The sequence below is a fragment of the Phoenix dactylifera genome, chromosome 12, assembly GCF_051530095.1.
Source record: "Phoenix dactylifera cultivar Ajwa chromosome 12, Ajwa_hap1_PhDact_Kaust_v1.1, whole genome shotgun sequence".
NCBI classification, from domain to species: domain Eukaryota; kingdom Viridiplantae; phylum Streptophyta; class Magnoliopsida; order Arecales; family Arecaceae; genus Phoenix; species Phoenix dactylifera.
The window spans coordinates 30,525,796-30,546,998 of NC_143201.1; the positions used below are offsets into that span (position 1 = coordinate 30,525,796).

At 36.8% G+C, this 21,203-nt stretch overlaps 1 protein-coding gene across 1 annotated transcript in view; it reads left to right on the top strand.

Moving 5' to 3' along the window:
- Positions 1-21,203, top strand: part of EMB3142 (nuclear pore complex protein (DUF3414)) — a 43,615-nt gene that overhangs the window by 16,201 nt on the left and 6,211 nt on the right. Inside the window, exons 19-42 of the mRNA XM_039130519.3 lie at positions 2,599-2,796; positions 2,883-3,001; positions 3,164-3,314; positions 3,394-3,506; positions 3,588-3,669; positions 3,754-3,840; positions 3,925-4,002; positions 5,767-5,967; positions 7,706-7,798; positions 7,870-7,983; positions 8,160-8,318; positions 8,430-8,485; positions 8,571-8,643; positions 8,740-8,930; positions 9,042-9,171; positions 9,265-9,342; positions 14,452-14,616; positions 15,154-15,324; positions 15,390-15,527; positions 16,743-16,886; positions 16,986-17,108; positions 17,206-17,301; positions 18,904-19,041; positions 19,546-19,646. Of these exons, the coding sequence (XP_038986447.3) occupies positions 2,599-2,796; positions 2,883-3,001; positions 3,164-3,314; positions 3,394-3,506; positions 3,588-3,669; positions 3,754-3,840; positions 3,925-4,002; positions 5,767-5,967; positions 7,706-7,798; positions 7,870-7,983; positions 8,160-8,318; positions 8,430-8,485; positions 8,571-8,643; positions 8,740-8,930; positions 9,042-9,171; positions 9,265-9,342; positions 14,452-14,616; positions 15,154-15,324; positions 15,390-15,527; positions 16,743-16,886; positions 16,986-17,108; positions 17,206-17,301; positions 18,904-19,041; positions 19,546-19,646 (2,999 nt within the window). The remainder of the gene's footprint in view (positions 1-2,598; positions 2,797-2,882; positions 3,002-3,163; positions 3,315-3,393; positions 3,507-3,587; positions 3,670-3,753; positions 3,841-3,924; positions 4,003-5,766; positions 5,968-7,705; positions 7,799-7,869; positions 7,984-8,159; positions 8,319-8,429; positions 8,486-8,570; positions 8,644-8,739; positions 8,931-9,041; positions 9,172-9,264; positions 9,343-14,451; positions 14,617-15,153; positions 15,325-15,389; positions 15,528-16,742; positions 16,887-16,985; positions 17,109-17,205; positions 17,302-18,903; positions 19,042-19,545; positions 19,647-21,203) is intronic.

Sequence of the window (21,203 nt, forward strand, 5' to 3'; positions counted from 1 at the left end):
TGATGCAGGTTAAATGCATCAGAGATGGAGATCAAAAAGTTTTAGTTAAGGAGAACGAGATCAAAGAAAGATAGAGAAGTTATTTTGATAAGCTATTTAATGGAAGTCACATAGATAATTTAGGTTGTCTTACTTGTTCTATTGAGGATAGAAATGTTAAATATACATGCAGAATTGGAGTATTTGAGGTAAAGGAGGCTATAAAAAAGATGAAAATAAAAAAAAACAGTTGGACTTGATGAAATCCCTATCGAGGTTTGGAAGTATTTAGGTGACGTGGAGTAACCTCGTTGATAAGTTGTATAATAAGATTTGAAGACCAAGAAGATGCTTGGTGAATGAAAGAAGAGCACCAAAGTACTGATTTATAAGAATAAAGATGTTGTTCAAAATTGTTCCAACTATCGCAGTATTAAACTCATGAACGATGCTATGAAACTTTCGAAGAGGATGATTGAGCACAAATTGAGGTGTGGCACAAAAATATCAAGGAGCTATTTTGGTTTTATGCCAGGAAGGTCGACGATGGAGGCTATTTTTTTTCCTTCAGAGGTTAATGAAGAAATATATAAAAAAGAGAGAAAATCTCCATATAGTTTATATTAATTTAGGAAAAGCATATGATAGAGTCCCTAGAGAGTTTTATGATGGTTATTAGAAAAGAAAGGATGCGTATGATGGATTGATTACTAGTGTGAGAACTATTGGTGTAATACTAGTAAGTCTGTAGTCATAAGAGGTTGACACATGATCTGCTCTATGTCCTTACCTTTTTGCGTCAGTCATAGATTAGCTTATTAGACATATTCAGGACAATATTCCTTAGTGCGTGTTATTTGTGGATGATATAATCTTAGTGGACGGTCAGGGTTAATCATGAGTTGAAATTATGGAGAAGTGTATTAGAATCAAAGAATTTTAGATTAAGTAGGACCAAGACGGAATATATGCAATATAATTTAGTAAAATTAGAAATTGAGATGAAGGTTTCATGAAAATTGAGGAACATGAAGTTCCAATAATGATCATTTTTAGTATATAGGCTCGATTTTTCATAAGAAAGGGGAGATTGAAGAGGATGTTATCCATATGATTAAAGCAGGTTGGACAAAATGGAGAAGTGCAATTGGTTATTTTGTTATCATAAAATACATGCCAAGTTGAAGAAAAAAAATTATAGGATAGCCATGCACCATCTATATTTATGATATAGATGTTGGGTAGTTAGAAAATAATATGTGCACAAGATGGGTGTGGCCGAAATGAGAATGTTGAGATGGATATATGGTAATATCAGAAAAGATGGAATAAGAAATGAAATCATTTGCAAAAAAGATGGAGGTAGCTCAAATTGAGGACAAATTGACAAAAGGATGATTTAGATGGTTTGAACTTGTACAACTAAGGTACGCTATCTCGGTATCGAGCCTCATACTGGTGCCACCCTGTCGTTGTGCCGGTACACTCGGTACAAGGGCCAGTTCAGTGCATCGAGCGTCGGTACGTCTCCCATATTATATACTGAACCGGTACAGTATGTACACACAGAAAAGCACTTATTTTTTAGGCTAAGAAGCCCGATGTGCTAGCGCTTGTGACCCAAGCCTAAAGTGATTGACTAATAAGAAAGTGATAGGAGTCGTGCTCAGCTTTCTTTCTTTTATTTAGCCAAGGATATTCTTCTTCACCTTTCTTCAAAAATGGAAACTAAAGCTTGACATCACCTTCTGTGAACATAGGAGTGATTTAATACTTCTAGAAGGAAAGAGAGGTAGAGGTAGATTGAAAGGAAGGGCTTGACATCTCAATACCTCTTAGAAAGTATTTCCTTAAACCAAGCGGAATGCAGGGAAGGGATTCATGTAGCCGAACCCAATTAGTTTTGGATTAAGGCTTAGTTGAGTTGAGATGACTTGAATATTTAACCATACTACATGAGAACTTAACCTAATTTGTTTTGTTGTCTTGGACCACGCCAAGCATCTCATGCTTGTCAGTTCCTCAAGGGAATTAGATATAATGAACAAATTGGAAAATAACAGAAGGTTTTACTGATAATATGGTGGAGGGCCTATGCAAACTTCTGTAATTTTGTGCACATTGGCCTTCCGTGTGACCTCTTTGCAGTAGCTGCTCATATATGGTCATAAAAAATTTCTATTGCCATTTCATCATTGTTGTGATTGGTCTTGAATTTATTAGATATATTTATAATATTTTCTTCTTTGAAACATTTGTGTTTGTTGGACCAATATGTTAGGTTGCCATCTTTAGTACATTATGTATGTATTTTTTTCAGATATTATTTCTTTTTTTGAGAAGTGATGAGCAAGCCCAGAGGATTCAAATAATGAAACGGTTACAGAAACTTTTCTTTTTTCATTAGTTGTTTTTCTCGTTTTATCCAAAGTATGGCTGTTAAATTTCTCTCTTTACTGCTCTAGATTCTTCTTATTCTTCATATGTGCAGTGTAGTGCCTTTTTATCTTTTTTTTTATAAATATTTTTGCGGGCTGCTTTTGTGTTCGATATATCTTGTTTACATTAAATGTTAATCAAACAAGTAATTCTGTGTCTGGTTTGTGAATAATGTTGCAGGATTTTATGAGTGGTAAGATAGTTTTTCGTAATATAATGAGTATCATTTTATTGGGGGTAAACACTATAATTAATGAGCGGAGTACCCAAACGTATGGCCAACTATTGGAGAAAGCTGTGCACCTTTCACTGGAAATAATTATTCTTGTTATGGAAAGGGATTTGTTTCTTGCTGATTTCTGGCGCCCATTATATCAGGTTATCGTCTTTAGACTGTTTGGAATTTTTCCTATTGTTCCTTTAGATTGAGTTTACATCTTCTCTCACTATCTGAACTTGTACAGCCTTTGGATATTATTTTATGTCAAGATCATAACCAAATTGTTGCATTGCTGGAGTATGTGCGATACGATTTTCTACCTCAAATTCAGCATTGTTCAATAAAGATCATGAGTATTCTCAGGTACTTTGTTTTTGGCTGATTGCTAAGTCATGCTGATCTTACATTCATTTGCAATGATTTTTTGTTCTTGGAGTGTATATGATGTTTGTTTGCATAAAATTGGCAGCGAGTCTTATCTGGTAATTGAGTTGCGAACTTACCCCTAAAGTGGCTTCTTGACAGTTCTAGAATGGTTGGCCTCGTACAGTTACTGTTGAAATCAAGTGCAGCAAAATGCCTGATTGAGGATTTTGCAACCTGTTTGGAGTTACGTTTCGATGAGTATCAGGTTATAGAGAACACGAAAGATGATGCTGGTATTCTTATATTGCAGGTTGTATTAAATATATTTTTCTCCAAACACCTTAATGTAGATTTGAGAAGATTTTAAATGTTGTTTTGGTTCTCTCCAGCTTCTCATTGATAATATTGGTCGCCCAGCACCAAATATCACACATTTGCTTCTTAGATTTGATGTTGATAGTCCTGTGGAGCAGACAATATTGCAGCCAAAAGTTCATTACAGGTTTGACATTTCCTAACATATTTATAGTGGCATGTTACCATGTGTAATGATCTAACCAGAGTTATTGAGCACTCTGTGCAGTTGTTTGAAAGTAATTCTTGATAACTTGGAAAAGCTTTCAAAGCCAGATATAAATGCTTTACTGCATGAGTTTGGTTTTCAGGTTTGCTAGATTTTTTTGCTTCCCTATTCAACATCTTTCTATTTCAAATCTTTTGGAGATTTTTAAGACTGTTACTGCATGCAGCTTCTGTATGAATTATGCCTGGACCCCCTATCCAGTGGGCCAGTAATGGATCTTTTGAGCACAAAGAAATACCAGTTCTTTTCTAAGGTGCTTCTTAATTTGTCAGTATTAGTTTTGCAATTAAATTTCCTTTGCCCCCCTATATCTTTGATGCATGTAATTCAATTTCAGCACTTGGAAACAATTGGTGTTGCTCCACTCCCCAAAAGGAGTAACAATCAGGCACTTCGCATTAGCTCTCTTCATCAGGTAATGCAATTTTTATATGTGGGTATGTTTTCTCAGCCATGAATTAAATGAAATTCCTTATGTGAACTGTTAACACAAGTACTTTGGATCAGGTCGATTGCAAACATGATTAGTTTATGATTGTTTATGATACCTATTTTGACAAAATGAGCAGAACTATATATCCTCCTTGAAAACAGTGCTGGCCATGGCATATCTTCTGCCCTTGCTTGGTGGTTCTCTTTGCCTATATGGTGTGAAAGCTTTATAATCATAGCTAATAGTTATTGATTCGAAGTTCTCTGCTTCAACTTCTTATGACTCATGCTCTAGGTCTATATCAGTATTATCACCTGAAATGGTTAAAATAATGATGAAATCGGACAAAATAAAATATTGTAATAACAGTTTCCAGTGTATTCTTTGAATCATGAGCATATATATAATGGCATTGCTTTATTTGTTGCAAGGAAATTCAGGTACTATGGTATACTAACAGACGTTCTGCTGTTAATAATGGATTTTGGAAAATAGAATTGAGTGAAAAGTAATAAGCATCTACTATGACAATAATAATTTGCACGACCTGGACTGAATCCAGACTGCAAAGTTGAAGAATTGATGCTTCGCTGGTTACTTATATGATAATTTTGGCTATGATTGGTTAATTGACGATCGGGTAGACATTGCCTAATGAGTTCCAATAAGTGTTACCTGCACATGGGACATGGGTGTCAATTGCCCAAGCATCCCGAAGAACCCAACAAGACATACTTAAAAGACTTGGATACAAGGACATGGCAGTGTAATTAATTATAAATTATAATTACATATAGGCTATGGTGTTGGAATCTTGATAATTAAGTAATTTATGTGGGTTTCAAAGTATTTAGACCATATATGAGCAACAATTTTGGACTGTAATTTGTGAAAGTACCACTTTTGGGCTATAATTTTGTTTGTACTCACTACTCAGTTAGTTTAGGCACGATTCAGTAGCAAGCCCAATATAAGCAGAGGGTGTAGGTGCATTACTTGCTTCACCCATTCACTTGGGATGGCAAATTCCCGCCAGTCACCCATCTCTCTCTCTTGCGTGGGTCACCATTCACCCTAAAACCATAGGTCATTAGAGAGGAGGATAGGCTGCCGGCTGGCTGGATTATGTATTCCTTCTACCCTCAAGAAGGGATTGGGAGTTTAGAGCATTGTATTTACTCTGCCACATTGTAAGGAGGACACATGAGAAGTAGGCACTCCAAGCTCTCTCCTCCTACTCCTCCTCCTCTCTCTCTCCCCCTCCCTCCATTTTTTTTGTTTTTTTTTTTCTGATCTTTTAGCAGCTTGTAGATGAGAGATGTTGTGAACCTTGAAGTCCTGAAGCAAGCAAAGAAACGATGTCTATGGCGTATGACATTTGTGTCATGCTGTGTCAGCATGGGGACACTGCAAATATTTGCTATGTCCAGGTGACAATGGTGCCAATCCTTTTAAGGTCTTTAGGGGAAGTTGTTTTGATTGCTACTTTTATCAATTATAATTTTTGCATGGATCAATGTCAAATTTTGAGATCTGAGATAATTTAAACTGGAGATTTGATAATAATATAATTAGTTATGATTATGAAATTTGCTTTTGAATGTTCTAATGAAGTAGGTATCTTTCTTGCCTAGTAATGTCAACCTTGATGTCTAGGGAGAGTAAATTTTTAATTTTTTCCTGCTTTATGTTATTTGCTTTATGTTGATTTTAATAATGGGTTACTCCTTCTCATATCCTTTTCAGAGGGCATGGCTGCTTAAACTATTAGCACTGGAGTTGCATTTAGCTGATATGGCTGTATCCACACACCGAGAAACATGCTTAGCAATTCTTTCCCAGATTTTTGTTCTGTGTTCTGATGAGATCTTTGGAAATCCAAATGGATTTCAAACCAACGATGCAGATGCTAACCATGCTGGAAATAGAACCTTTAATAAGCGAAAGGTGTACCCTGCAACTCTATTCACCTTTAATAGAATGTCTAATGCACTTAAAAGCATATCTATGAGTTGTTTTCTGTGTCTTAACTATTTATGCTCTATAATTGTTTGTTGTTGTCACTGCATTCAGTTGTGGCATCTATCTTCTAGTTATCAGGTGCCTTGTTTTTATGTTTTAACATTGCTGAATGAGCTTGGAAGCTATACTACTATTTTTTGGTGTAATAATCATCTGTTGTAACATGAAGACGTTGAGGTTCTAGTTTCATCTTGATAATCAATTTAAAAGCAGGATGATTTTGTTTCAGATTATGCTCATATTCTGCATTATTTATTTTGGGAAGAATGCACTTAAGCTGGCCATATTGTCTATTTTTAGATCGATTAAGTGGTTTTAGATGTTAACATATTGTATACTTTTAGATGGATTAAGTAATTTTAGATGTTAGTTCATGGTAAGTGATATTCATGCTTTGATGGCTAGAGCTAGGATGGCATAAGGGGGAAAGCACGAAATAACATTAAGTGGAATAAATATAAGAAATGATAACTCTGTATTATCTGTCATACAGAGCATTGTGTTTTTTTCTTCCCTTCCTGTGGTCTGATTATTCGATGTCTTGTTTTGTTGGTTAATCTATACAAAGCACTGTTTTTTCCCTCCTGTACTAGTTAATATACAATGTTGGAAAGCATCGAGTATCCATGATCATACAACAGAACCTACAAGCTGCCAGGAGGTAAGAAGGAGATGCTGGCTACTTTGTGGTGTTGGCTAACATAATTTGGACTTTGGACATATATATTTGGCTTGCTTAAACATCTTTAACATCAAAAAAATAGTTTAAGCAGCACATTGGCGCTATAAACTTGACTGAAAATGGTATAGCACATTATACCAGCAGATGATACTTATGGCCTAATATGGAACAACATTGAACTGAAGATACTTCCATGAGGATGGAGGAGTACCCAAGATAGGTAGAGTAAGAATACATGGTTCTTGGTTCTCGTGGTTGTAGTTGATTAATATTGCAAGAAAATTGAAACCTCGACTCCTCATGAAAGATCTTCCATGAGGATAAGGGACTACCAAAAATAGACAGAGCAGGATTACATGGTTCTCTTGTCTCCCTTAGTCATAGATGATTAATATCGTAAGATAATTGAAACATCTGCTAATGAATGTTACCATTGGTCCTGCAGTCCTGCTGATGTATAACTTTTGTTAGCTTGTTGCTAAATGGTCACTGGAATTGCTTTGTTTAATATTTAGGAGCTGAGGACTTAGGTGAAAGTGAAAGGAATTATGTGCTAGAGGATAAATCTAAGCTAGGTGGCATTGTGAGGTTTTTCACTTTCATATGCTTTTTATCCAGCAATACTCAAAAATAATTTATATCCTTGTCTTCTTGTTGATTCTGATGCCATGTTAAGAAGTCTATTACAAATGTATATATGGTCTGTCATTAATTCTTTCCCTTATTCCCTAGCTTCTCATATGTAACAATGTCAGCTTCTGCATCATGTGATTTCTGTGTTTCTTAACTTAGACCATTGCATGATCTTGTATTCTCTCACTGGTTGTAATGCATAGTCTGATAATCTACATTTTTGTTTCTTTATTTTTTTCCTGTTTGGGTGTAAAATAAAGAAATTACATCTGTGGATGTAGTTCTTCGTTGTGCTTTTTTCTTTTTCTTTTGTAAATTAGCTTTAACAGATCATTTTTTATTTTTCAGGCACTAGAATTGCTTGAAATTGTCCAGTTCAGATCTCCTGATAGAGCTATGAAATATTCTCAATTCCTTTCTAGTTTGAAATATGACACACAGGTAAGATTCTGTGAGTTATATTCTTTGTGTTCTTACTATTATTTCCTTACAATCTAGTATCTTTTTTCTAGGTTGAAGATATACTCAGAAATTCTGCAACATCTGAAATGGGCGGTGTGTATTATTATTCAGAACGAGGTGATCGACTAATTGACCTTGATGCATTTCATGACAAACTCTGGCAGGTTATATTCTCTTATTCTTTCTTAATGAGTTATTTATCTGTTTAATTATTAATTATGTGCAAAAATTCTATATATAAATCTACCAATCTATCTTATGTACATGCAGTGATAAATCCTAATTTGATCAACAAGTAACAGCAGTAAAACCATGACTGATTTTCCTTTTATGTTGTTAGACATTTACTCAAGTGGGCTCCCATTTTAATGAGGCTGAGAAGGGTGAGTTAAGAGAATCAATCCAGCAGTTGCTAAGATGGGGTTGGAGGCATAACAAAAATCTTGAAGAGCAAGCAGCCCAGCTTCATATGTTGACTGGCTGGTCTCAGATTGTAGAGGTAGCTGTTGTTTATTTTTTAGCTTTAGTATTTGTTATGACAGATATATTAGACTGTCATATATTCTCTTGTATATTTCAATTCGACATGCTTGTTTTTGACATCTTTCAGGTCCCTATATCTAGGAGAATGTCGCTTCTTGAAGATCGCTCTCAGATATTGTTTGAGTGAGTGAGATTTTATGCTTTTGATCTTTTGATAATAATTACATCTTATAATTAATTATTAATTGTATTTTGAATAAACTGCCAGGTTGCTTGGTGCTTCATTGAGTGCATCGGCATCTCCAGATTGTTCTTTAAAGATGGCAGTTATATTAAGCCATGTGAGAGCCTTTTCATGTATTACGTTTGGCGTCTCTCTGCGCCATCTATCCCTTTCATAGTTTTTATCCTTTTATTTGCTTTCCTGAATTTCAAAGGTTGCGCTCACCTGCATGGCGAAACTTCGAGATGAGAGATTCTTATGTCCTGGTGGTGTAGATTCTGATGATGTAACGTGCCTTGACATTATCTCGGTGAAGCAATTGTCAAATGGAGCTTGTCATTCTATACTTTTTAAGCTTATGATGGCTATTCTCAGAAATGAATCATCAGAAGCCTTGAGAAGGCGGTATGGATATATAACTTGCTGAGATGTTCTTGAAACAAATATACATAAACATAATTCACTTATTTTCTTCCTTTTTAACATGTTCATTTCCTCGAATTATCTGTTTCACAGCCAATATGCATTGCTGTTGAGTTATTTTCAATATTGTCGGAGTATTATTGACCCTGATGTCCCGGCATCAGTCTTGCATTTCTTGCTTCATGAAGAACAAGATGGAGATGAAGAACTTAATCTACAAAAGGTTCCTGCCATCTATTTATTTATTCTCTTTAACTCTATGACAGTTGTGATACAATAACTTATTTGAAAATTGTTTGTTTTCTGATGTTTACAGATTGACAAGGAACAGGCTGAACTAGAACGGGTCAATTTTTCCATAATAAAAAAAGAGGCTGAAGCAATAATTGATTTGGTAGGCTCCTTGTGAGTCTTATTATCATCTGAATTTCAATTTACTTTTTGGGTGGTTCATACACTTCATGATGCTTGTTGATAATTAAGTCATCGTTGATATGCGCGCAATCCAGCTAAAGTGTAATATTATTTTATCCAACTAATTTCATACTCTTTTTAAGCCTCAGTTTGAAGCAACAGTTGATGTGTCAAGACTTGCATCTGCCTTGTTCAATTAAGAATTTTTTGTTGTCCCAAACTCGGGTTATCATGTGGTGCATAGGACATGCAGGATAGTAACTTACTGCATGTACTGTACCAGAATGACTTAGCACATGGCCCCCCCCCCCCCCCCTCTTTCTCTTTTCTAGGTGGTGATTGTGGTTGTGGATGAAGTTGAGCATCCTTCAGGTTGTGTCGGGCCTAAGCTCAACATTAAGAGCTTAGGCTAGCTTGATGCCGACTTGGCTTCAGTGCGACATCATGATTTCTTAGCTTGAGCCCAGCCTGACTCTTTGAGTGTCATGCTAGGGACCAGCCCGACTTGATTGATCCTGGGGCATGGCTTGGTTCCTTTGCACACGAGGGATGGGGAAAGTTGTGGTGGGCAATGATGGCAAGCTAGTGGAGAGAGAGATAGTGAGAGAGATGAGGTTTTCACGACAGTGGCGGGAGGGAGGAGCCGGTATAGGGAGGAGCCAGGGGTTAAGACAGCGATGACGAGAGGACAAGGTCCACAAGGAGGCAGAGCGATGGAGGGCGGGGAGAGAAAGACTGAAGGACCGGGTTGGGTGGGGGATTCGAGCAGCAATGTTGAGAGAGGAGGGAGGAGGGAGAAGGAATGAGGAGCGAGTTGGGGGGGGTTCTTAGAAGTGGGGGCAAGATGGGAAAAGGGAAAGGAGAAGGAATGAGGTGGGAGTGACAACAAGATGGGAAAAAGAAATGGAGAAAGGAATGAAATATGAAAAATTAAAGATATTTTAATATTATATCTTTTTCCTTAATTAAATATTGAGTTAGGATTTTAGGCTTGGCTTATTTTAATTTTATTAGGCCCAAGGCTAGCTAAAATTGCATCGAACCTCAATCATTTTAGCCTGCTGGTGCTAAGAGGCCTAAAGCTTTCACCTAGGCTCAAAATCGGATTGGCCCGAGCGGGCTGGGCTCTAGTAACAATCCCAAACTCTGTAATTTGTATGGGAAGTGGGAACAACTCTAGCCTCTTTGAATTTTGAGTGCCTTTTTGTGAGGTTTGATCAATCAACTGAAGGAAGTGATTACCACCTGCAGTGCTAGTGTTGCTTGTGATTATCAAGTGGCTTAAGATTATGTTCTACCTAGGATAGCGCCACGAGTGGGGCTACCATCATATGCGTTTCTTTAATTTTGAGCAATTTATATTCAATAGAAATTTAACTCCCATAGTCTTTCTTTTAGTATCATGAAAATACTATGGCCTCTTTATTTTCTATCAATTTTATGTTGTTTAGTATGAAAATATTGGTTCACATTGGTCAAAACATGTTTGAGTGTTTGTACATGTTTCAGCGTATTCTAGTTGTGTTTCATAGAATGAGATATACTGAGCATAGCAACAACTTTCTCGAACACATTGTCATCACTTCAATACAATTAGGTTTTGCACATCTTAACCCCATAAGGGAGCATCTTTATGGATGTATATTTGTACATATTCGTGGACCCCAGTTGTAGGAGTCGGATATGAGTCATGATTCGCTGTATTGGACCATACTGCCTGGTACGGGGTATACCATACCAAGGTCGGCGAAACTGGTTTTGGGACATGTTCCGGTTGCCTAGCTGTATGGTATGGTATGGTATCATCTCGTGCTTAATCGTGGTGTGCCGACGAAGGGGAGTTGGAGAGGGAAGGAGAGAGGGAGAAGGAAAGAGAGGAAAGGAGAGGGAGGGAGAGGGAAAGGGAGGGAGAGAGAGGGAGGGGGATGGAGAGAGAGAGGCCGAGAGAGGGAGAGGGCTTTTGAGCCCCCTCTCCTTCGGCCGCGACGCAAGGAAAACAAGGAAACGAGAGAGAGAGAAGGGGGGGAGGGTGGGAGGGAGAGGGATGGGGAGAGAGAGAGAGAGAGGCCGAGCAATGGAGAAGGAGAGGGCTTTCAAGGGCAGAGCCCTTGTTTCATCGAACTAGGGCTTCGACCCCTTTTTTTGATTGTTTTTTTTAAAGTGAAGTCCATCGAAGGAGAGGAGGCTTAAAAACCCTCTCCCTTGATCCCTCCCTTTCTCTTTTCCTCTCTTTTCCTCTGCCTCTCCCTCTCCATCGCCAATTTCTTTAAATGAGAGGTGTAATCATGTCGGTTCGCCCTCGGTATGGCTAGGCACGGGCTGAATTGGGCAGTTCGAGATGGTACCGCTTTCCATGTTTCATATTGTATCAATAGTGAACCGATACTCGGTTTAGGAGGCGTATTGAGTTTTAGTACCGCGAACCAACCTGTACCTACACTGTACCATTAGGGTACTGCTACGGGTGCTGAAATTGGTATGGTGAACCATTTTGAATGCATATGGTAAGTTTCTTAACCATGTAGGATATACGATTACAAAATGCCTAAAAACGAAAAGTTAAATATTTTGATGACTTGTCACTTTCTATTTTTAGTGGACATGAAATGAAAGGTATCATTAACTCTTAGCAAAACAAGGATTAGGATGTTTAGTACCCATGGTAACTTATCAAAACTGCAATATCACAGATAAATCGGCACAATACAAGGGTATAACAGACAGCTGTATACCACACTTTTAAGATGTATTGCTCCACAGTATATGACATTTTAGTCCAATGCATTTTGGTTTGGGTTTATATGCAACCTTGCATTATGTTACTTGGACACTCCATTTTTAAGTTGTTTGGAAGTGTCAACACTTTTGGGTGCTTGTGCATAGCATGACACAGCATGACATGGTTGGAGACTTGTAAGGTGTCCTATTGATGTTAGCACAACGTATCTGATAGTGTCATGCTGGAGACTTGTACTTTTAAATGCTGGACACTTCAAGTGATATGTCTTGAAGGTTTTCTGAACACTTTAAGCTAATTTTTTTTGTGTTTTGTGTAAAGTTTTCACGTATATAGACACTTTAAGCAAAGTGTTGTTATATATTTGATTTTGATATAATGTTATCACAGTTACAAACACTTTAAGTGAAATGTAATTTTGTTTTAAATATAAATGTATCATGGTTAGTTGTCAGTTTAAGTATCTCAACATATCTTAAATAACTTTACATAAACCTAGTGAATAGATTAAACAATTTGCAAACTCATGGACGTTCCATTGAATTTATTTGTAGATTGCTTCTACTGATATAAGTTTCTCTGTTCTTAAATAAGTATCAAAATGTACAAGCATATACTTGTACATATATAAATGTAATATCTCTCTCTCTCTTTCTCTGTATGTGTGCATGCATGCCATTTAATCCTCCCCCCCCCCCCCCCCCCCCCCCCCAACTTCTTTGTGTCTCTTTGACTGTCTTTGTATCTTTGCATGCATGCCATGTTCCCCCGTGCCTAGGTTTCTGGAGGCTACTACATCTGACACTTGGGGAACTTTTGACACTTGGCACCAATACCAGGTGTTTAGGTAATACTGGACATTACTGGTCCCCTTTTTTGGTATCTCTGACCATCTTGAAATATTTTTTGTTTGGATGTTCCAATATGATGCATAAGTTTTTGTTTCCTTGAAAATTGTTTTTTTATCTTGAGATATCTTTATGTGTTTTGGCATGAGAAACATTAAATTTGTTGGTTCTAGAGGTGTGTCTTGAGACATTGTAATTTGTAAGAAAATTATTTTTTTAAATTTTCTATTCATACTTTCTAAAAATTTTGTTTTTCTTCATTTAGTTTGATGTACTGTGACACTTGTGCATGGATCTCCACTTTTTCAGCCATTCACTATGATTAATCTAAGTAAAGAGCAAATTATTTTACATTTGGACAATATACCTTGAATGCATATCCATTTTAATATAAATTTTGGAAATATTTCCAAATCGGCTTACAGGTTTATTTTTGACATGAAATGTTGATAAACATTGACTTATAAAACTAATAGAATAGAAAATCATTTGTGTAAATTCTGATTACTATTATCTAATTATAAATTCTTCAAATTATTTTATTGATATATGCACATGCACATAGACAAAACCATGATCTTTGACTTTGAGGAATCATATTAAGATCTTATGATGATGCATTCACCAAAAGTTCTAGATACTGCAAACACTGCTTGGCAAAGGCAAGGTATCTCAGAAGTATCTTCATGCCACTTCTGATGTCTAAGAGAGCCTTGACTAGCTATATGTGATCAGTTATCTCCTACATGCGATCAGTTATCTCCTACTGCCAGCATGACACACCTGGTCTAGCATTTAACTTATCTAGAGCTGCACATGCATTTTGAGATGTTAAAGCTAACATATGCAAAACATTTTCCATAATGTTGGCAAAAGTTGACAAGACCATTATATTGGTAATTTGGTATTGCTGCTATTGCCTTTGGAAGGAGTGCTGTATGGAAATACCAATTCCCATGACCAATTTGTTGCTTTTACGAATGTCATGACTCATGAGTTATCAGCAGGCGTAGGATGTTCTATATGTTATTGACGTATCATCCATGCCATCTAATTGAGCTCTATTGGCATTCCACCATCTCAATTGTTCTGCATGACATGATGCAATGCGTACCAAGAAAATGATGGTTAGTATAGGAGAGAACGAACAAGAACTGAAGAACCTTTTGGATCCATAACATTATCAGATGGACTTGCGGGGTGTGATGTAATTCACTTTTTTTGTCTCAATTGCTTGTATTTGTTTGTACTTGTATGTGTTTTATATGAACAATTGCTTGACTAATTTTCACATAAGTATTGTGTTGGCTAGACTATCTTCAACTGCACATATTTTTTCTTTTGATTCTTTCAAAGATCCTTAATGTCGTGTGCTGTCTGTAAAAATAGAGGGTATGTTATTTCTGTGTAATATGTTGCGGGTTTGTGATACCAAAATGAACAAGAACAATCATCTTCTCTTATGTTCCTCCTTTTCTTGATTTCTCTTTTTTGATATTTTCAGGTGACAAAGGATGCCAGGCAAGGCAGTGAAGCTGGAAAGGCAATATCATTTTATGTTTTAGATGCATTTATTAGTATAGACCAAGAAAAGTTCTTCTTAAATCAACTTCAAAGTAGAGGAATTTTAAGGTCATGCTTCATGGAAATCAGTAATTTTTCTTGCAAGGTCTGTCTTTTTTCTTAAAACCGTCTACGTCGTTGCTAAATATATCAAGTTTGCTTTCTGATGCTTTATGTTGATGGCAGCTTTTCCAACATTCAAATCTGCTCCTTAATTGATGGTTGAACTATTTGTCCTTTGTTACATGCGGGATAACTGTTATTATTACTCATCCGTGCATTTTGACATGGTCTTTAAGTGTTGCTTGTGCAATTCCTGCCAATAAATGTGGTACAACTAGAGATATTTATAATTGCTGAGATGGAATACTCATTTTTCAATATTGGAATATCTAAAACAACTATTTTATTGCAATATCTCTTCACTATTTTATGCTTTGGTCATGAACTATTTCAGTAGATTGCTGCATGCAAGCCTTGAATCAGTCTTCTTCTATTCATTATTTAATGCTTATATGTGATCCTGTTCTAAAGCCAAATTTATTTCTTGTATCTGGTTCAAAGAAATGGCACCATAAATGAAACCTTTGTTAAGCTCATGTTGTCTTCAAAATTTAGCAACATTTATTATCTTATTTGTTAGGATGGTGGGTGCTCATTGGAATCTCTACAATGTTTGTGCACTCTTGAGGCTCAAATTTCTTTGCTGTTGAGAATCAGCCACAACTACGGAAAACACGGTGCTCAGATTCTGTTATCTATGGGTGCCTTGGAGCATCTTGCCTCATGCAGGGCCATGAGTTTGCCAACCAAGGTAGTGTCAAATTTTTCGTTTTAGCATAGTGTTATAATTGTTATTTATGCCAGTGACATTTCTAGGCAAGTTCAAGGTGGGCAGGCTCTAATATAGGCAGAGATCGAGCTGGAGAAGCTGATAAACAAAGGTTGATAGTAACCCCAATACTGAGATTGGTTTCAAGCCTGACATCTCTGGTCGATTCATCAGAATTTTTAGAGGTTAAACGCTATCAACAATATACTGCAATTTATTGCTCTATCTTATTTCCTTCCTTGCCATGCTTTCAATTTTTCTTGAATGTTTCTTTGCTTATGAGGAATCTGTGAGCAGACCTCTGCCAAATAACAATAAATGAACCAGGCTGGTTTTGCCTGACTAATATCATGAATATCCACAATGAAGCTTACAGGTAGTTTTTGTTGACCTGTCAGAGTGTCACTGAATGTGTTTAAAGATAATGCTGGAAACCTGCCCCCGCCCCCACGCCTTACACCACCACCACCACCACCACAACTGCACGCACACTTCCCACCAGTACACCCAAACACACTCACATGTGCACAAGTTCTTTGTTATTGATTGTTTCGAGTTGAAACTTCTTGTATTCTCGGATTTCTCGTCTTTACTCATGTATACTTTGTTTCATGATCTTGTATGAAACTTTTTAATAATTGCTGAGAGATTTTATAACTTTTTATTTGGTAATTGTGATAGAAATCTTGGAAAAATTGGAAGCCCGAGGAAGGAGTGGCTCAAACTTGTGTTGTTCAAAGGGCAGACATAAAACTTGGATGAGCGATGTGCATAAGATGTTTGAATAACCTTGACTTGTATTAGTTCCTTGATTGGGATGTTGGTGAAGTAATGCTACTGGGTGGTCTGATAACTGAAGGGATGAGAAGGCTCAATCTAGGGAAGAATACTAAGAATACATAGTACATACAGTTTATGTACAACAAAGTTGTACATCTTGAGCAGCTTGTTGGAGTAAGAACTGCATGTTTGCATATCTTGCAGCTTGTTGGAATAAGAATTGCATGAGGCATGGCTTCACATAAGTAGCCAATGATCTTAAGGGTATTGGAGTTAAGGTAGATAATAGAAACCTACGATAATGATAATGCAGTAGAAACATTTGATTGCTAATTATTTGGATGAGATCTGAAGTGTTGTAAAATGATGAGAAGTGGGTTATGTTCCAAATACTCCTAATTATCCTACTATGTAGCCCATCAGTCTGAAAAAAATAAAGCATGCATCAATATATGCGTTTAACGCCTTAAGCCTTAACTTAAGAGCCATTGAAGCTTTCCATCTTTTGTTCTTTTCAGAAATTGCTTCGCTTTTCTTCCTTTTCTTTTCCTTTTTAATGTTCAAGATTTATTCTTTTTCTTTGCATCTCTTTGATCTGTAGCTGTTGATTTCTTATACAGGTGAAGAACAAAATTGTGCGTGAAGTTATAGATTTTGTCAAGGCACACCAGTCAATTTTTGATCAAATTTTAAGAGAAGATGTCACAGGAGCCGATGAATTGACTTTAGAGCGGATTAATCTCGTTGTCTCTATACTCTGCAAGGTAGATTATATAATTTGTTGAATTCACTGCCCTAAACTTCTTCGAGCCATTTCCTTTGTGGCAGTTCTAATCATGTTGGACGCATGGTGTATTGTGTAGGTTTGGCCATATGAGGAAAATGATGAGTATGGCTTTGTTCAAGAACTTTTTGCAATGATGCATTTTCTTTTCCGTGTTGATGGTATGTCTTCCAGTTTTATTCACTCTTCAGAATCTATCGAGGTATGCTTCCTTGGCCTCTAGATAACTGCCTAATAGAATAATGGTAGCATTGCATAAAATGATTTTGTTCTTATTTTTGAAATGTCTAATTGACCAGAGCCTAAAGAAGATAGAATTGGTGATCTTTAAGCTATGCTTTAGCCTGAGCTCTTACTTTTATTTTCTAATCACAAAGAAGCTCATATGGTTGCAGGTAAGTAAAATTTTTATTGTCCTATTCAACATATGATCTTCATTTGGTCTTCCAGATTATTTTTTTGCTTTTCTTTTCCCTATCTTTGTTCTCTTTGCATGTGGTTGTTGTATTATATCTATTGCAAGTTTGGTTTCTGCTTCTGATATATGATTTAAAATTTCTTATACTGATCTTGTAACACTTCCACTACCTTCCTTTCCTGATAAAATCATGCTAATTGCTTGCCATAGAAGTTTGGGATTATTTTGCCTGCTTTTTTGAACAAGTATATTAATTCAAATATTTTGATCGCACAAGGTTGTCAAAATCTTTCATGATTTATACATTTTATCTGCCAAACTTAAAGACCTTTAGACTCATTCTTCATAAGAAGCATTATGTGAAATTTATGCATTTATTTTTTTGTTTTTCTTATTATTAATTAGTTGCAAAGAATATTTGTGGGGCGGTTCACAGTGTTTTAAAATATGATGCATGAGGTCTCATTTGTGCTTGCAATCCAATGACTGCACCTCATTTCCAATATGTGGCTACTATATGCAGTTGGGCAGCATATGGGCTGAAAAGACAGTTTGCTTGGCACCATGGGAATGCATATCAAACAGGATTAGTGCTATGCGGCTGCATATGCAGCATATTTTCACAAATGTGGCCCTTTTAGCACCGTAGTCATATGCCAGCATATGGAAAACAGAGCATGTTCAAGTTGATTGTTGGTTAGGATGTGAATTTCAGATGGATCAGATATGTGTATATTAATGACAATAATATGCTGATTGTAATATAATTATAGCTATTGAACTTAAGTACTAAATAGTAAGCACTAATTGCTAAATATTATTATTATTATTATTATTATTATCTATTTTATTTAATAAAATTTATTTATTTTAAAATTTTAAAATACTAACTGTATATACACCGATATATGTTGCCTGCATAACACTTTTGTGCTATGCTTGTCCCTTGACCACCTGCATACGAGAGACACATTCTAAAACACTGATTGTTCCTGTTCTAGCACTCTGTTATTCTTGTTGGACATTCATCTTTTTCAGATCTTATATATTTGAGGATCACTCTGGGTATTTTGTCTAGCTAACAAGCAAATTCAAGGGAAATTTCTTTTCATAATTATACTTATTTCAATATTCATTGATTTTTTGAAATTATATCTGACGAAGGTTGGGCCTTTCAGAACCTAAATACTGTTTCAGTTCTGATGAATGGCAAAGGTTATATTCAGCAAGACGGGCTGGCAAAGAAGGTCCTTTAAAAAATCCAAAGTTTTCTACATTAGTTTGTAGTTGTCTGCTTAGGAATCAAAAGAAATTCCTCTGAAACCTAGTAAAATTTTATAGTATTGTTCTTCATGGTTCCATTTTCGGAGGAGAAAGTCTCTGATTAATTAAGCTATCTGGATGTTCAAAATAAGTATTGATCTTGAGGGCCAATGTTGATAGCTAGCAGGTGTTTAGTATCTATTGTTTAATTGTCGTGTAAAACTTGGATGCTTCTTCGTTCTACTGTCAAACTTACTCTTCTTCATGTACATTGTGTTGAACTTGGTTTTGATCAACCCATGTTTTGACATGATAGGTTTCGGATGGTCCCGGTGATCCTAGTGAACCTGGTCAACAGCAGCAACCCACATTGAATTTACTACTGGACCTTCTTAGTTTAGTCACGACTGCTTTGGAGAGAGCGGGTGAAGAAAAATTCTTGTTACTTAACAAGGTAATGTGGCTCAAGAAAGTATTTAGCTCTTACATGCAACTGTGCGAATAGGCACATACCTAGATTTAGCATAAACTTGGAAATTGATTGAAACTTAGGAAAAATGTATAGCAAAATATTTGTCGTAACCATGGAATGCCGTACCGGCCGGTACGTACCGGTCCGGTCCTAGACCGGTACCGGAACGGCAAAAAAATCGGTATTTTCCGGTTTTTTATCTGAACCGGCCGGTTCGGAGCCCGTACCGGCCTCGTACCGGTACGGTACCGGTACGATTTTTTTTTAGAAACACAGCGCCACGTGCTGTGGTTTTTGAAACCACCACGTACCGTACCGGTACCGGCCGGTACGTACCGGACCGGTCCGGCCGGCCACCGGTACACCGACCGGTACCGGTACGGCGGACCTTGGTCGTAACTATGTAAGGTCCTGAAGGTAATTTTCTCAATAATTTAAATAATTTGATGGTTGCTGTAATATGTCTAACTAGTTTTCATTTTGTAGATTCAAGACATTAATGAACTATCAAGACAGGATGTTGATGAAATCATCAATGTGTGTATGAGACAAGATTGCATCTCTTCTTATGATAATATCCGGAAAAGGTAAGGAGTATGCCTTCTATTCTTTTAACTGTTAGCCTTTCTACTAAAGTTAAAAGTTCTAATTATCCATGGCTGTCATGATCCTGTTAAAATGCTAAAACGACAAGAATATTTTTTTAGGCCTTTAGACTGTCCTCGAAAATCTGTTCTGAGAGTTTGTCTTTGAGCAAATTGTACTGTTATAATTGCTTTTGCTTGTTCTTTTTTTTTCTTTTTCTTTTTCCGGGTTACCTGCATATTCATGAAACTTGAACTTTCTTTTTGTCATCGTAACAATGCACTTAAGTTTCTTGTGTTTTCATGCCTGAAGTTTGTGTTTTTTTTAAAAAAAAGCGAGCAATCAATATTTAAATAGATTTGATTTTCCATTAATAATAGTAGCCCGAGCATTTTGATATTGAATTGCAGCATTCTTTTGAGATTGCTTGAGGTCTTTAATTCTCATTGTGGATTTGCTAGAGCTGACTCCATCCCCCATGTGACATTCACCTCTCTTTGTTGATCTTATCCAAATACCTACCATGTTAATCCCATTATGCATTCTTGAAACGGTTCTAAAAAATATTGTTTGATGGGGTGTAGTCAATGTCTTCCATATTGGCTAAAAAGCCTTGAGAATGAAAACGAAAACCCTAGAACTGGAGGGTGGTCCTTAAAGCTTTTTTCAGTTTGGTGGTTGACCGGAATGTGGAGATGAATTCCTCATCTGTCTCCACATATTGAAGATTTCCTCCATAGCCAGTTCCTCTTTTTCACTTGTTGCTCCTGGTGGAGCTGACACTAGCTCACAGTCCTTGGTTTGAGCTTCTTGTCCTTTCGAAGATTTTTTCCTTGGAGGCTGCGGTTGGAGCAAGGTCATCTTGTGTGGAATAAATCATCAAACTGAAGGAGGTAACTAAGTTTTACTATTTTCTTGACGACATTATGATGGAGGTCAGGAAGCCTTGGCAATGTTTCTTGGTTAGTTATTTCTTGGTAGGAGATGGTTGGTCGACAGCCTGCCAGATGAGCTAGAAAAGATATGGAAGGGCCTAGAAGAGGTTAACATCTTAACTCTTGCAGCTAGATGCTACCCTTTTTAGTTCTGACTTAAAGAGGATATGCTCAAGGTTTAGATCAGTGGCCCTTGGGTGGTTATCGACCAAATTCTCATCTCAACAATTGGCTGGGTTTGTTACCTAGCCCCTCAGTTGAGTAGTGTAGGACAAATCACATTTGGCTGTTCTAGCTCAAGCTAGCAAATCATTAGGTATAGAACTTGGCTGGTGAGATGTAGGCATGGATGATAGAAGCAAAATGTCGAGGTAGCAAGTCAAACAACTTGGTGTGACTCATCACAAACACCATCCAATGCTTCTAGTCTGCTTGTTCAAAATTGATCTGGTTCGGCAGACTCAGTGTTTTGACTTCCCAAATAATAGGTGGCAGACTCCATCTGAAACATATTTTATCAGCAACCCAATCATGATGACAGAGAAGTGGTTCTGGAAAGTTCTGGATGGGTTTAATGCTCGCTTATCTTTATATTCTCAACTTCTTGTAGCATAGCCACTCAAA